General features: G+C 42.0%; 1 protein-coding gene across 25 annotated transcripts in view; it reads left to right on the top strand.

The window, feature by feature from the left end:
- LOC113211476 (voltage-dependent calcium channel type A subunit alpha-1) overlaps positions 1 to 16,550 on the top strand; it is a 201,110-nt gene that overhangs the window by 148,843 nt on the left and 35,717 nt on the right. For 6 of the 25 annotated variants that reach the window (XM_052272289.1, XM_052272266.1, XM_052272293.1 and 3 more), the window contains exons 1-11: positions 4,285 to 5,180; positions 5,784 to 5,975; positions 6,467 to 6,572; positions 7,017 to 7,156; positions 12,633 to 12,736; positions 13,260 to 13,415; positions 13,532 to 13,752; positions 13,860 to 13,963; positions 15,245 to 15,360; positions 15,959 to 16,018; positions 16,089 to 16,220. In XM_052272289.1, the coding sequence (XP_052128249.1) occupies positions 4,795 to 5,180; positions 5,784 to 5,975; positions 6,467 to 6,572; positions 7,017 to 7,156; positions 12,633 to 12,736; positions 13,260 to 13,415; positions 13,532 to 13,752; positions 13,860 to 13,963; positions 15,245 to 15,360; positions 15,959 to 16,018; positions 16,089 to 16,220 (1,717 nt within the window). In that variant the 5' untranslated portion in view covers positions 4,285 to 4,794. Of the gene's footprint in view, positions 1 to 1,530; positions 1,585 to 4,281; positions 5,181 to 5,783; positions 5,976 to 6,466; positions 6,573 to 7,016; positions 7,157 to 9,483; positions 9,585 to 12,632; positions 12,737 to 13,259; positions 13,416 to 13,531; positions 13,753 to 13,859; positions 13,964 to 14,357; positions 14,474 to 15,244; positions 15,361 to 15,958; positions 16,019 to 16,088; positions 16,221 to 16,550 lie in introns of those variants that run through there. The other 19 variants (XM_052272310.1, XM_052272301.1, XM_052272321.1 and 16 more) reach the window with 10 other exon arrangements.

Raw genomic sequence — 16,550 nt, 5'->3', positions numbered from 1 at the left:
TGCCCGGCGCCCCACCCCACCACGACGCGTCCCGCCCAAGGGGTATAGTGCTCGCGCGTACTGGTGGCGGCAGCCGCAGTGGTGCTGTGCGTTCGTTTGCTGCGCTGTCGCCAGGGGGCACACTCGTTAAAAGCGTGTGGGCAAGATGCAGCAAAATTTACTAAGTACAGAAGCACTGTAATACGAAGTGTGATACTTTTCACACATTTTCGTGCGATAAAATTTTCTGTGTGATTCCCATAATTTATTACTCCTGGGGGTGTGATGAACTTTTATCACGACATTGCGTGATACTCATTGCAAAATAATTCGATGATTCTGGATTTATCTCAAGACGGTGTGACGCATATTGCACAAAACTATGATACATCGAAGTGTCGCTCAAATAAGTGATGGTCATCACAAATATAAGAAATGAATTTAATATTACACTTTTCCTGCGATTATCATCACAGCGTCGTGCAATATTTCTGTGTCACAGAAAACGTGCAGTCAGTATCGCACTCCGATTTACAGTGAGGGGAGGGGGGCGGTGCTGCTTCATTCGCTGGCTGGAGTTTTATCCTCCCGTTTGTCCGTCTGTCCGTATGACTGCAGGCATTCGTGTGTTTGGTGCGCGGTTTCTCGCCAAAACGCCGACTTGAGTTGCTTGAGTATTCCATCGAAAGTCTCTTTCCCGAGGATGTTAAACACATGTTGTCGAACGCGATATTATCCCCGTACCCTGATAGGCACCCATGCGTGCACTACCATTCCTCGACGGAAACAACCTATGGTTGGAACCAGAGCAGACAGGGCCTTTTTCCATCTCTCCTAATATGGCTCCCGTTTGTTATTCTGTTCTTGTTCCATTATGAGGCGTGGCCGGCCTGGCCTGCCGAGAGGATGGGGTGGTGTGATGTTGACGGCGCAGGGTGGTAAAGGGGGGGCGGGTATTACAAGACGGAACGTTTAACATGTTAATGCACTCAGCATCAAGGTCTCACCAGGGAGCAGCTAGAGGTCTACTTGACCTAGGATGTCACGCCCTACTGTACCCACTCTTCGCTATTCGCGCACGAACAATGCCACTACTATATCGGGTCACCAACTCATTGATACGGGTGACGTCTTTGTTTTTCTTTCGGTCTTTCTACAATTATGTCAGTTTCCCAACAATCTCGACAATTTTCAACGTAACGTTTTCGGCCACCCCTTCTCGGTTTGTTCTAGAAACTTGTTCAGGCGTGCGTGTTCAGTTGTTTCTACAAAATTGTACATGTGTTCCCGTTCAGTTGGGTTAGAATTGTTCAAAATTTCTAATCATGTTCGTTTGAATATGAAGCTGTTCGCTTATCTGTAGTCAGTCAATACTACGGTGATCCATTACTGCGTGTACTAAAGATCTGCTTTTTCTTTTCTTTCCAGGTGAGTACGGTTGTTGCGGGCCGCAATGTCGGATATGGAGTGGCGAAGTTTGTTCCACATCTATGCGTAAGCTGCTACTGTCATGAAACTGACAATTACTGTATCGTTTTGTTTTAAATTCAGCTCAGCACGCTACCATGGCGATTTTTTTGTCAGTGCCTACGGCCAAAGCCAAAGGTGCGCATCGCTAGGCCAGATAAATTTATTGTAGTTTATTTAGTAACTATATTTAATTGTGGCGGGCGTTATCCCCCGCATTATAACTAGCCTTCATTACCTAGGGTCAGGTCGGGGGAAAGCGACACTTCTTCTCTCGTAATGGTATAGATGGCAATAAAAATATTTTTCTTTTAAAAACCCACTAGTTAAGTCACCACCAAACGCAGGAACAGACATTAAATTTTCCAATTGTTGCAAGCTAGTTCTCCCTATATGAGTTGTACCATTCTATCCCCGTGTCTCATTTTTCCCGACCTGACCGCCCACCGTTTTCCGTAGCTAGCCGTAAGTCACAATATTGTCTGCAGCACAATGAGACTTGTTTACTGCTCCCTATATAGACAGTTGGACGATGGTAGTGCAGTCGATATTCAAAACTAGTGATTGCATCGATTCACGCGAAATGTCAGTTTTAAGAACAATAATAATTAGAGAATTGTGAAACGTGTGGCAGTTAACGGTCGTGAAAGATATTGCAGCGAACGATGAGCCAGAAAACCATCAATCGGCATTGGCTACGTTCTTCTAGGTTTTCCGATCATAGAAGCGATAGTCTCGCGAAACTGTATTGAATCTTCAAATTGTAAAAGAAATTCTAAAACGATAGTTTTATATGGTAGACTGGCTCTTGAGTGATATTAGAAATAGTCTTATTTTTTAAATCCGCACGATATTATTTGCCAAGTTTTCCGATTCTTTATCGAAAGTTATTGAGAGGGGAGAGGATTTTCACATTGCATCTACAAGTGTGCGACATCCACACACTTTGGGCTGGTTTTGGTGTGTAGGCAATGCACTGAACCTGGTGGCGATGGTCCCTCACCGCCTTGACCACGGACTTGCTAACGGGCGAAGGCTGTGTGGTGCCGAGGACGATCTGAAGCATCCTTCTGGCTTCTCACCTGCGTTGGCTGCTAGAGTAGGCTGTACCACCACCGCCAGCAGCTGGCTGATTTGGGCTGTACCAGCTGCTAGAGCGTGCTTATACCAGCCGCTGGAGAGGCTGCCAATGAATGAACACGCGTCGGCGGGTCGGCGTCAACCAGTCAGCCTCGAGACTCGGATCACGGCCAGCGCCACGTCATGTTGAGAATAACATACATGCTAAATATATTCCGATTGCCTTGCGTATTGAGTGAGAATGGCGTAATAAAACGCCACCACACGGCAGGTTTGAAAAATTGTATCGGTAGTAGAGTTTGAGAATAAGTTGCTTACTACCGGAGGGGCTATTTTGTTCCAAAAATGGACGCTATATCGTGCACATACTTCACTGTGACAAAAATTTAAAACGTTTGAAAGATAATTTGTTCCAGCTAGGATACAATGCGTATTAATGATCAAAACATACAGTCAGTATTCCTGCTGTTTACAAACCTAACATAATAAATGACAAAGAGCAGCAAACAATTAGTTACTAAATGATATTGTGACTTTGATATCACAGTGCCTGTGTGTGTGTGTGTGTGTGTGTGTGTGTGTGTGTGCGTGTGCGTGTGCGTGTGTGTGTATCTTGTTTCGATGGACCGTGACTCCCTCCCAAGAGGAACACAACACGCGAGGTGTACGCCACCGGCGCATCGGCGCCCCCAGGCAAAAAGGAAACTGCACTGTTAATTTCCACCATTTTTGTATTTTCGATTTACGAATTTGTTTGTAAATTTACAACAGCCCATTTTTCATTGAATTTCCAGTCAATGCAGAGTGCTTGTAATTTTAAAATTTCATTTTGTTATTCTGTAACACACTTGGCAAATTTTTCTGAAACCCTTACAAATTTTTCACAGTGTGCTTAGTAGAAGCACCCAACTCAAGTCCTCTGAAGTTTTCGATAAAATTAAAGGTTGCGTAAAGCTGTTCTTTACTCTGAGGTAGGCAATTATGGTTGTAAAGTTAAGGGCACAAATTTTGTGAAATCCCACTTCTTAGTAAAAATTCGAGCATTTTGTCGTATCTGTTTCGAAAAGTTGTAGACAAGTCGTATTATTTCTGAAGTTTATCAATTTTTAATGACGACGAAAGCGCTGTGATTTTCGAAAAAAAATCATGCAGAGTTCAGGCAACTTGTTTTCACAATGATTTCTTCTAAAGTTCTGCCTTTTTTAAAACAGTGTACTGAGTAGTACCTCTTATTTTAATATTCTAGTGAGCTTCGGGACTGGCGCACTCCCTGCCTACCTTGGCAAAATGAAGAGCTCAGAACACCTACCCGACCGTTCGGTGGCTCAAACGGCTCCTCAGCACACTTGTAGCGCCACGCCGGTGCAAGCTACTGGCCGCGGGCGCAGCACGAAAATGATTAGAATGGAAGCAAAGTGTTTGGACCGAGCTGAGCCGAGCTGAGCCGAGCCGAGCTGTGACTGGGCGGGCACAAGGTCGCGATGGTCAACTGTTGGATGAGCCGGCGATACCCCGCGTCCCCTCCTTCCTGTCTCCCCCCACGATCTCTCTGTCTCTCTCTCCGTGTCATACTCCAACTTGCTTATTAACATATTTTCATCTCTCTCGCTCTCTCGCCCTCTCTCGCCCCCTCCCTCCCCCCTTCCTCGCCCCCTCTCTTTCCTTACTTCCACAGTCGGTGCCACGCTCCTCGAGCGACCGCCCGGCTGGGCCGCCAGGCTGGGCCGGCCGGCCGGCTCCACTCCCAGTCTCAGTCTCGCACGTGTCTACCACAGACAGCCTGCACGGCCGGCGGCGGCCGTCTTCGTGACTGTGTTGGCACCTCGCGCTCCGCGAAACTCGTGTCCCGTGGAGCCCTACCCTACATCGAACTAAACGTTCGTCGAATGCGCACGACTTTTGTCCCAGCTCAAAATGAGATATTGCCCTTCAATTGGTTTTTAGTGCTACGCACTACTAAACGTACCAAACTCAGTTTTTCGCAGATTTTTCTTGGAACCCAGTCTACATAGAATCAGAGTGCCCAAAAAGCCCCTCCCCCTCCCCCGGTCTGTCTGTCTACTGGACTGTCCAGTTGTGAGACGATGGTGGTGAGAAGGCATCGAACTCTGCCTTTTTCTGCCGGCGACAGCCGCGCCCCGCCCGCCCTGCACTGCAACACCAGCGCCTCGCTATCAGCTGACCGAGTGACAACGGCTCAGGCTGCTGCCGGCCGAGCCAGAAGAGGCGAGGAGGTTGCGGCCCGTCCCGCCGAGTGGTGAGCTCGCGATGTCCGACCCCGAGACGAGTACCAGGGCCTCGTGGGGTTCCCCGGACGACTTATGGCGGCTTGCCGGGGCGTGGTGCGAGGCCCACATGCGGCCCTGGTCGGCGCCAGCCCCGCCGGTGAGGCCCACCGCCCCACCTCTCCCCTCTCCCGGAGACGAGTCTGAGCGCCCGCAGCAGCGAACAGAAGAGCATGACGAAGAGGAGGAGGAGGAGGTGATGGCCGCAGCGGTGGCGTTACTTAGCGGCCCGGAGGCTTCTGGAGGGGTGGAGGCTCCCACCAACGGCGGCCACCTCCCCTTTTACCGAGAGCGGTCGCTGTACTTCAAGCTTGGCATCAGAGAGGCGCTGTACGGCCACGACGAAGATGTGGAAATGGGGGAAATACGGTATGCTGTGTGAGGCACTAACCTCATCCCCTGCAAATCTCCCGCAGAGGAGTTTAAGTAATATTGGGTATTTAGTCTCGTGACGCCTCGCGTCCAGTCTCGCCTTTGAATAAAACTGACTTGTGTTATTTATTGTGATGGCCCGACAATTCGCTGTTCGCTTACAGGAGTGACACGAGTGGTTTTGAGGGTGGCGTAGTGGGCTGTGCTGTAGGATGGTGAGGGAAGCCCCCCTCCCCCAGTGCAGCGGACTTCCCTCTACCCGCTTTGCACGATGATGGTGTCCTCTCGTTAAGAGTGTTGGTGCAGGCGCCTTTTACCTCGCTATGATTTTGTTTTCCTTGTTTCTTCCCCTCCTTTATCGCGGTCCCCCGCTAACACACACTGCAAGCTCTATCTTGCTAACCGGGCCCTTACTTATGACATATTTTGGTGCCCTCTAAAATTTTGTCAAATAGATTTCGCACACAAATTTAATTTTAAAAAAATATAGCAGGAACTAGAATAGCTCCATGTAGGTGTCATAACATTGACTGAATTGGTGACGTGGATGTTGGAATGTGTTACACCTCGTGTTCGAGTCTCATTGTGTGTCTGTTTCAGGCTGGCGGCGGCGCAGGAGGCAGCGGCTCAACACCGTGCAGGACGTGAGTCTCCGGGGGGCCTCCAGAGCAGCATGGGGGGCCCTCACGGGGGCGGGGGCCACGGGCCCCCCCTCGACGGCCCCTCCTCGCTGTTTCTGTTCAACGAGGGGAATCCCATCCGCAAATACACACGCTTCATCATCGAGTGGCCATATCCTTTACTGCTGCATCTTTAACAATGATAATGTGAATTATGTGAATTGCCTTATAGAGCTTAGAGTTAGATGAACGCCTCGGGAAAGTGCGCTCATACATTTGATGTAGGGGTGATTTTTTTCGTGTATTGTCGTGTTCACTCTAAAAGTAAAAGTACAACTTTGTCTGCAAGGAAAGGAAGGAAATCGAGTTTATCGAACCTGACACATATTTGGATATTCTCAAACACCTTGCGTTTTTGCGGACAAAGTTTGTCCTCTTCATTTAGAGTGCACTGTGCTCACAAATAATGATTCTTATCTGATTGTCGATGTAAAGTAGTCAAGCAAGTTTGTGATTAAAACAAAAAAAAATTGTTGTACAAGTAATAATTCGACTTCGGTGGATATTTTTTTTTTTTTTTGGGGGGGGGGGGTCTTAAGAAAGGTGTGTCCGTATACTGCAAAACAGAACTGTCTCCTGGTTGTTCCTTAACCCATCTCGCACTCCGTTTGAGTATGCCGTGCTGCTTACTATTATCGCCAACTGCGTGGTGCTCGCCTTGGAGGAGCACTTACCGGAGGGCGACAAGACCATCTTGGCACAGAAACTGGTAAGATGTGGCCTCCTAATGACTATGGACATTCTTTAACCGTCCATGAAATATTCTAATCGGAACTACTAACGTTCATTAGCAGATATAAAGTCACTCCCTAGTACTTACATTCAAATTTAGAAATCCACCCCGTAAAACCTGACCAATGATAGCCCTAAAAGTACATATTATTTTTCTTATTTTTCATAAAAGAAGTCATATTATGATGCTGTTGGTGTTATTTGCCCTACCCGTAATTTTCCGACGCATGCAGAAGGGAGTGCGAAAATTGTGTGGGCTGGCAATTCTATAGCCCCCTTCCACTTTCCAATTTGAAAGATCAATAACATTGTCCGGGCAGTTTAGTTTGCTATCCAGCACTTGGATCCTTTACTAAGCAAAACAAATACCCTATACCACCGTATACCACATGCGTATCTAACAGGGCTCCTTTCTTTACAGGAAAAGACGGAGCCGTACTTCCTGGGTATCTTCTGTGTTGAAGCATCCCTCAAAATTTTAGCATTAGGTTTTGCACTCCATCGCGGTTCGTATCTTCGTAACGTTTGGAACATAATGGATTTCTTCGTAGTCGTCACTGGGTGAGTGGTTATAACAGTTTTACGCTTTGATAAATGATCACATATGTTGGCAGTTTCCTGTTCGACCGCCGATTTGGTTAATACAGCTACTTTAATAAATATTGTACGTTTACCAGACTCATCAGAAGAACAAAATTTAAGTGGTGACATAAAATATTTTATCCAATACAAACATTCTCGGGCAAAGGCGCGATTTTTGCTAATTACAGGTATTCTTGGAACATACCGCTAACAATGAAAACTATGCCACGTTTCTCACTGTAAATAAAAAGTCGGAATTTTCCAACAAAATTCTGTCCGAATAGTTTGGAAACGCGATTTTCCAAACAGTTGTAGGAAAACAAAATTTCCAGTCCTGTTCTCGGAAATTTCCCAACAATTTGGAACAGAAAAAAGGAACTATTTTACACCAGAACCAAGTTTGGTAGCATCAAAAATGACAATTTGCCAATTTATTCAAAAATGTTAGTCAAACGTTTTTGGGAAATCTCTAAAAAATTTCAAAATTTCCAAGTAATTCGGAAAATTGTGTTTATAAACTGTTTGGATTTCAAATTTTCCAAACTGTTCGGGCTGCAAATTTTCGAGTTAATTAATCGGAAATTTCTGACAATACTTTTTACAGTGCTGGATTACACATTGCCCTTCCTCTTTGTTCTTCTCTTTGGGTCGCTAGTCTGTTTGTGATGAAACTTGGTGGAACAACGGCCTTACACACTTTAGCGAACCAGTTTGAGTTTCACCCCCAAAATTGTGTTCTCAATTCAAGATTATTTTGGGTGTTTGAGAAATCGACGCGATCCGCAGATATTTCGTTTTTGTCAGATATTGTTAATCCCAAAAACGAAATATTGATGTGTATTGTATTAACTTATCATTCCACGTAAATATTCTGGGTTACACGGAAAAAAAGGAATTAGTTGTCACAATAAATTAGCTAATTTTGGGATAGACAATAAATTCGTTGTGGCAGCTAACAGTTGGTTGCCACAGACAAGAGTTAGTTGCCACAGCGAAGCTGTCGCTGCAGGAGCCAATTGGTTCGTTCTGACAACGAAACACCCAATTAGTTGTGAGGACTAATTCTTTTTTTCCGTGTAGTAATTCAACTTTCGTATTCAGAGAGCACCGAGAATTCTTCTGGATGTCGCTACTGAAGTAAGTGTAGGTTTTATGTTATGTTGGCAGCAGAGGTCCATAACGAAACACTTATGTTACTTTTCACGGTGCAGTAACTGTCACACTTATGACTACCAACGAGTGAGTGCACGAAAAAAATGACTTCATTGTGAGGATCAGTTATGTTTGGTAGGCTAAATTCGATAATTGGAATCGAGAATCCGATACCGACAACCAAGGGTTGGTAGCCACGACCGGACACTTGTACGAAGAGAACTACAGATTGGTTATCTTCGTACTGGTGTCCGGTCGTGACAACCAGCTCTTGCTTGTGAGTATCAGATTCTCGATTCCAGTTATCAAATTTAGCGTACCAAACAAAACTGATCCCCACAACAAAGTCTTTTTTTCCGTGTGACTACTGCAACGTTAAGTTATATACTCTTCACATGTGTGCCGTGTCGAAGTCTCACATTCATTTGAATGTTTTTGACGTTGTTATTGAAAAATATTTGCTGTGCTACGTACTTAATACTTTAAATGTGGCTCGGAAAAACTCGATACCTGTCGTTTCGTGACCGTGCTCTAATGAGTCTTAAACCTCAAAGTATTTCAGCAATTGACGCGGAAGGGTTTATTTAGTTTCTAGTTTCATTCTCTTATTTTTAATAGGTTCCTGGATTGATCCTCATCTCTGAAATATTTTCACTTAACATTGTCTAGATACCTTTTTTTACAGGTTTTTAGGTTTTGTATCATTTGTGCTGTCTGGTAACTGTATCGAATGCAACGTGAGCACATTTTTATGGGACAGATATCAACAAAGAACAAATTTCTTCCTTTATAATGATAAAATTACCAAGTTCAATGTTACAAATAGCATGAATGCACATCATTGTTTTTATAGTATTTCCTGTTCCCAGACCTTTAATGTTACTGCCCACTTCTCTTCTAGCTTACCCAATAAAGTCAAGGGCAATTTTGTTTTCTCCTTCTCAATAAAAATTACCAACATTTCTACTTCTTTTACGCGAAGTTTTATCACGTCAACCATTGGTATTTCTCTTACCGAAATAATATTTTTTCTTAAAGATATTAAAATCTGGGATGTTTATTCCTTTTTTATTGCATGCCTCAGCTAAAGAAAAAAATCGTATCTAGAAGCTGTCATTCAATACCCCAAAACCAACTTAAAAAATTGTGTTCAGGTCGATGACCATATTCGCAGAATCGAATGTGGATGTCGATCTTCGGATGCTGCGATCATTCCGTGTATTGCGTCCATTGAAATTGGTGTCGAGAATCCCAAGTAAGTTGGCGGGCAGTGAGGAAAGCAAAATAAGGCGATATACCAATTAATTCAATTGAATCTGTAGTCGGCTAGAAAATATCACTTTTAAATGATGCTTGGTGTGTTCCCTTTGTTCCAAATACAAATGTAGCCCTTTATATCTATTTTACCGCTTTCTCTGGCATACGTAATTTCTAAGAATTTAACTTTGATAATGTGCTACCCACTGCCCTATGTGTCAATCGCTAATTTTGAATCCTAGCCGTCCTAGTATGGTCTTCGAAATCATTTATTCTAGACAAAAAAAAAGATTTAGTGACTCCATAGTGTCTTTATTATTTTAGAAGAGTGATTGTTGACCTCGATGTTAAAAGTTATCTTTCTTTAACACAACTTTGGTTATGTATTCTCTTTCATAATTTTAATATTTAATTTCGTCTTTGGATTATTGAGTTGAACAAGAAATAACAATATGAAATCTTGAGCAGATGAAGAGCATGGACTTAACTATTTTGAATGTAGCCTTTTCGTATTTACATGTTTAATTTCGAATATGTTAACAAATGAACTGTTAACTGTGTGTCAAAAACACCAGATGTTGTAGGCTCTTTGTACTCTAGATTTCCTTTTCTAGTATTTTCTTAAGTCCAGGAATTGTTTTTAAAAACTAGAGGTATTACAGAAGATATCTGGAAGACTACCTTAGTAAGAAGTTTAGTCTGGAAAAGCTGGAGATTGAACCTCATAGTTATAAAGACACCGTGACCGTGGGGCACCTCACTTTTTCAAACTATGTGAAGTCCTTAGTTCCACTCCTTTCTTATCATAATCATGTTTTGTGAGAGCTCAATTCTCTTAAAACAAGGTTATATAATCGATACGTATAATTCTTAAAAAGTTAGGCTCCATGAACAGCTGCTCTACTTTGTTCGAAGTTTTTTTTCGAATTGTTAACCGTTTGAGCACTTGGAATTCCCTTCTGCCCCCCACCAGTAAAACTCTGGACTGAGAAGTGAAGTACCCCAGCATAGTCTACCTACTCAGGGAAATTTAAAGGTTGCTGTTAACCTGTTGGCGCTGCAGGATTGTGTTAGTAGTATTTAAAAATATCTTAGGTTGTGCCACTGTTTTTTCCGATTGAACATATTTCTGACTTTCAGATGAGTTTTTCCAGTTTTTTCCAGAAGTGACGCTGTAGATGATGTAGGCGGCTGATTAATTGTAGGCTAGTGACTTTTCAGCTGTTAGCTATTTGGTCAGTGTTTAATTTTTCAGTGTTTTTAGTGTTGTCTCTTAATAACATTAGATTCTAGAAACCATATTACAAAGTCTTAGGCAATCTGAGGAAATTTTGTAGTATCCTGTTTACAGGGTAGTGCACATACCCCTTCCTCTATTCTACTTGTACTGAACCGCATGCAGGAATGTGGGCAGGTTGCGTACTCGCACGTGGTCGTTAGGCACCACGGTGATTGACGGTAGGCAAGCCCGCACGCACGTATACCGTACAGTCCTCGCAGATGAAAGGAAGGGGCCAGTAGACCACACTGTATAATGGTTGGTCTGTCTTTTACAAACCAGTTCATTATCAGTTTGCAGTTTCTTTGGCCTAAATATTAGAGTGGGTCGTAGGAAAAGGATTTTGGAAATTGAAAACGTAATAGTGCGGAAAAGTTGCCCTGGCCGATGGCAAATTCAACGCATTTTAACTTTTTGAGATCGGATAATATTTTTCGATCCCGCAGAGCGTTTAAAGGTTTGCATGGTTCTCTTATGGGGAAAAGGCTCAAAAAGTGAAATTTCTGATTTTCGGCTTTCCATCAAACGTTTTTCGTAAACGAATCTCAGAAATGCAATCTACGCACAAAAACGCATTCAATGATGTGCCACACTTGAAATTTGAGCGGAGCGTTCGGAGTCATTCAGGTGCCACTTAAACTTAAAACTTACACAAAAATGGCTTTGCTGGCCTAAATTTGCACTTACGACCGACTAAACCCTTCAGTCAAATTTCAAGTGTGCCACATCGCTAAACGCGTTTTTTCGCGTAGATTGCATTTCTGAGATTCGTTTTCAAAAAATGTTTGCTGGAAAGCCAAAAAACAGAAATTTCACTTTTTGAACCTTTTCCCCATAAGAGAACCATGCAAAACTTTAAACGATCTGCGGGATCGGAAAATATTATCCGATCTCAATAAATTAAAATGCGTTGAATTTGTCATCAGCCAGGGCAACTTTTCCGCACTATTACGTTTTCAATTTCCAAAATCCTTTTCCTACGACCCACTCTACTAAATATGACCTCTGTCCTGCCATTTATAGTCTCTGTTGCGGAATATGACCAACCACTGCTACCGTCTTGGTTTCACATGCCAAAATATTTGCTGAAGAGAATCAAGATTATACAATTTATTATAAAAAGCTTTATTTCCAGATACTTTTCACATTTTATTCGTCCTAAAATATTTTGTCGACATGCTAGAGAGTGAAGTAGATATATGTAGTACGCTAGTTGTTCAAATATTTTAGAAATTTAAATCAATGGTTTTAAGATGTAGTCTTTATTATCCTACAGATTGGAGCAAGTGCTCATGGTCGGTTTAGAGCTCGACCAGCACTGGAAATATTTTCAAAGTGCTAGTGTAGTTGGGACACTGACGTGTGCTTTTCACGCACCTTGATGGCCCTTCATTTTCTTCCATAATTTCTGAAAACACTTAACTGAGTTCACGAGTTACAATTTTTGTACAATAGCTTCGCGAACTTAAATTGTTATAAAATGCTGACGATTTCGCAAATTCACTTTCCTTGTCCTTGTCAAAATGAGTTTAAAACGTAAGAATAACAATCCCGGTCAATAAATTGCTGTGATGTGCAATGTGCACTGTGGCTGAGAGCGGATGCAGGGTGTAAGAACAAAAAATTAACGCAGAACTTTCGCTGGTTGGCAGCTATCAAGCAATTGTAACCTGTGTCTATCTTGGTGCCACATGCTCTTAGCGTGCACTTTGTGAAGGCGATGTTTAGCCGTATGTTGACCCATAGGGCTTGGCTTGCCCCTCGCAGGTTCGTCACGCTCTTCGGTGCCACGGCTGACCCACAGATTGACCTCAAGACCTTGAGGGCCATCCGAGTGCTCAGGCCTCTCAAACTAGTGTCGGGAATCCCTAGTGAGTAGTCTAGAGCACCAACTGCTTATCAGTATGGTGTAGTATTTGTTGCTCTTTAGACAAATCCTTAGCTCATTTAGTGACAGCTAAAGTAAATTGGTGTAGTCTAATCATACTGCTGCACCACCTTTCTCACTAATTGTTATCCCTTATCTTTCTAGTGTTTTCGAAGGTATTACACCTGTTTCACATTGTAGTTTACAACCTAAAAAAACTTCTTTAAACATCCCAACTTCAAATTTTAAACTTCAGACTCAAAATTTCTTTAAAAGCAGACCTCTTTTCTGGTTTTGATTGAGATATTAAGATATTTTATTTGGTTTTAGCTGCCTGTGTAAAATCTGTAATTGAAAAAAACAAACAAACATGTAGCTTTAGCGGAACATAACCATTTAATTTTGAGAAGGGATTGATTACCCCTGCAACTTAGTACCTTTTTAACATAAACTACTTTTGCATGCTCAAACTTATTATTCTTTGAGTTTGAAGTGTTAGCCTTTAAACTTAAATTAATGCTTTTCAGGTTTACAAGTTGTGTTGAAATCCATCATCAAAGCAATGGCTCCCCTTCTTCAGATTGGATTGCTTGTGTTATTTGCAATTGTGATCTTTGCCATAATTGGCTTAGAATTTTATTCTGGTGCTTTGCACAAAACATGTTATAAGCTAGAGGACTTGAGTAAGTAGACCTAATTCTCATTTGAAAAGATGAGAACATTTATTATCTATAGTTGTTGGTGTGGTTTTGATTAAATAAAATTTAAAACTTAAATTTCGGCCCATTTTGTATTCTAGATGAAATTGATAAGGAGGGGGAAGCCGAAACACCGTGTAACACAGATAATAAAACTGAGGCTCCGACCGGTAGTTATGTATGCAATTCCAATACATCAACATGTTTAGAAGAGTGGGATGGACCTAATTTTGGCATCACATCGTTCGACAATATAGGATTTGCTATGCTCACTGTGTTCCAATGCATCACAATGGAAGGCTGGACTACTATTTTGTATTGGGTAAGTGTCACGTCTACTCTAAACCAAAATCGACAGTTTGTATATTTTGGCTCTATTGCTTCTCCACATTATTTCTTCTGGTGCTAAAATATTTTTTTTTCTTTCAGACAAATGATGCACTAGGCAGCACTTTCAATTGGATTTACTTTGTTCCCCTTATTGTTTTGGGGTCTTTCTTCATGCTCAACTTAGTTCTTGGTGTTCTTAGTGGGTAAGTGTTCGAAATTATTGGACAATTTCAAGGTTGTATATATTTTTAATTTTAAAAAGACATTGACCACATCACAGACTGTAAGTTTGTTTAAATAATGGAACATGGACATTTTTAAGTGAAATCAATTCCGACAAATTTTTCATTTAAGTCATACTCATAATCTGTGATGTGTTCCCTTGCATTCCTTTTTTTTCTTGTTTGGCCATGACTTGGAACTTTAACAGTTTTAAATAATGTTATGATGAGCTGAAACAAGACTAAATTGGGGTATACATAGTACTGCCCACTGTATAATTAGTTATAACAAAACAAGTTTGGAATATGGCTGGTATCGCTCAAGATAGTTTTTGAATGGGTGACACCTGATGCCACGTGCTGCCTTGTCATGCAGCGAGTTCTCGAACGAGCGAGCTCGGGTGGAGCGCCGGGCCAAGTACCAGAGTGCGCGCACAAAGAAGTACATAAGCGATGCGCTGCGCACGTATCTGCAATGGATCGAACAAGCAGGTAGTGAGGGTAGCGTCGCGCCATGGCCGAAGGCTAATATAACTGGAAATCATGGAGGCATTACAAAATCTGCTTGATATTAGCCCTCTCTCACATTGATTGGATTATTCATAACCAATCAACCACATTCCTGTATCCATGCCAATTTTATGCCTTGTCAATTTGTATATTAGCTGTAAACCTCCATAAGAACTTAGAAAATATTTCACTTTTGAAATAGTCAATATCTATCTATTAAATATTGACATAGAAATGTGAGTCAGCGGGCAGTAGAAAGCCATGCAAGACAACACCTAAAATGCGTTACAATCCCAGTTGTCACTGTATCTGGCTACCTAGACAGCTTTCCCTAGGGCCTAGTCTTGTATGAGAGGCCTTTTTTGTGGAGTTTGGTTGGTCCCACACAGTAGGTAGATAACCCTCTGCCAAGAGGTATACAGACAGGTTGGTGGCTCACTTGCTCATAAATCAGGTAGTTGTGAGTCACATCAGTCCTGGAATCAGAAATGTTAAGTTCTATTTGATAAACTATTGGCCACACACGTGGCAAATGTAGTTTTGAAAAATTTAGGAAATATTGTGTGCATAGCCAGCCCCTACTTATTCTTAATTATCAAATTGTGTCGGTGACATCTAGAATTTGGAGCTACCCTCTTCTCACTTTTAGACCCTGCTGATCTCCCTAAAAGTGTTGCTACTTGGCTAGTCTCACTTGTATTATGTCGATGGCAGAAATGTCCTGCTTATAGTTTTGGCGTGCTTCCTTCCCAGTGAATTTGCTAAGGAGAGAGAAAAGGTGGAGAATCGACAAACTTTCCTAAAGCTGCGAAGGCATGCCCAGCTTGAAAAAGAACTCAACGGCTACGTAGACTGGATCTGCAAAGCGGGTAAGTGGAATTAAACGCCCAGATTCAAAAACTCAATTTCCAGGATGTTCGTCGATTTCTGCTTCTTCCCACTAATGTTATCAATGTGTTTTTTGATAACTACTTGGAGATGAAGATGTCTGTGAGGCCAGCTTTTCTTTCAACAGTAGTGTAAATTGAAATTGGTTAATGTAAACACTGTTGTTGATATTGTAGTTCCTATCAAAACACTAGACAGTTGATAAAAATTCCAATTTTACAACATTTGGACGGTTGTAATGTAAGTCTTCCCAGTTGTTACCCTCCGCGTTTTTAGCTTGCAGAGTTGACCCTTGTTTGAACCTATAAATTTATCTGACTATTAGTGTCTTAGATGTGGTACTATCTTAAAACAGAAATCATGTTGAATTTGGGTTAGCCTTAGAATAGGTTGTTAATTGTTCTGATTAAAATTTGCCCATTTCGCATACTAATGTAACTTCAAACTGGAGTCAAAACCTCATAGCTGTCACCATCCTTAAGCCTACAACTCCTGTTAATAACGTTATCCCAGATACTTTCCTCGGCAGGATAAAGTTATTTTCCATTTCATAAAAACTAATATAATTCCCGTTTACAGAGGAAGTTATACTCGCCGAAGAAAGAACAACCGAGGAGGAAAGAATGCACATCATAGAAGGTACTTATACTGATGTAATATTTAGTTTAACTTGCTGTTACTTCTATTTGCTGACCTTATGTTATTCCAGCTAGGAGAAGGGCTGCTGCCAAAAGAAAGAAACTAAAAAACTTAGGAAAAAGTAAAAGCACTGATACTGAAGAAGAGGCTGAGGAAGAAGAGGATGATGGGGAGGGTGAGTGCGCTGACGATGATATCTCAGGTCTGTCCCCTTTCTTTCTTGGCCTGTCTGTCTGTAGACAGCTGAGTGTGCTCTTCATCTTAGGATCCATTCTTGAGGATGTCTGTCTGTAGACAGCTGAGCGTACTTTTCATCTTAGGTTTCATCCTTGAAGATATCTGTCCTAGATTATAGCATAGATTCCCTAACTTTTTAACATAACATCCATACTGAGCAGTGGATATAGAAAAAGAGAACTAGTCCCGGCACTTACAAATATTCATGTTTTGTTTCTCTTATTTATCCCAGTTTGTTAGACAATGTAGTAGTGAGGTCTAAAAAATCTCTGTAACATTTTCCTTTTGCCTGGTT

Source organism: Frankliniella occidentalis, unplaced genomic scaffold (genome assembly GCF_000697945.3).
Source record: "Frankliniella occidentalis isolate FOCC.00 unplaced genomic scaffold, Focc_3.1 Scaffold6, whole genome shotgun sequence".
Lineage (NCBI taxonomy): Eukaryota > Metazoa > Arthropoda > Insecta > Thysanoptera > Thripidae > Frankliniella > Frankliniella occidentalis.
This window is presented reverse-complemented; position numbering and strand designations above follow the sequence as displayed.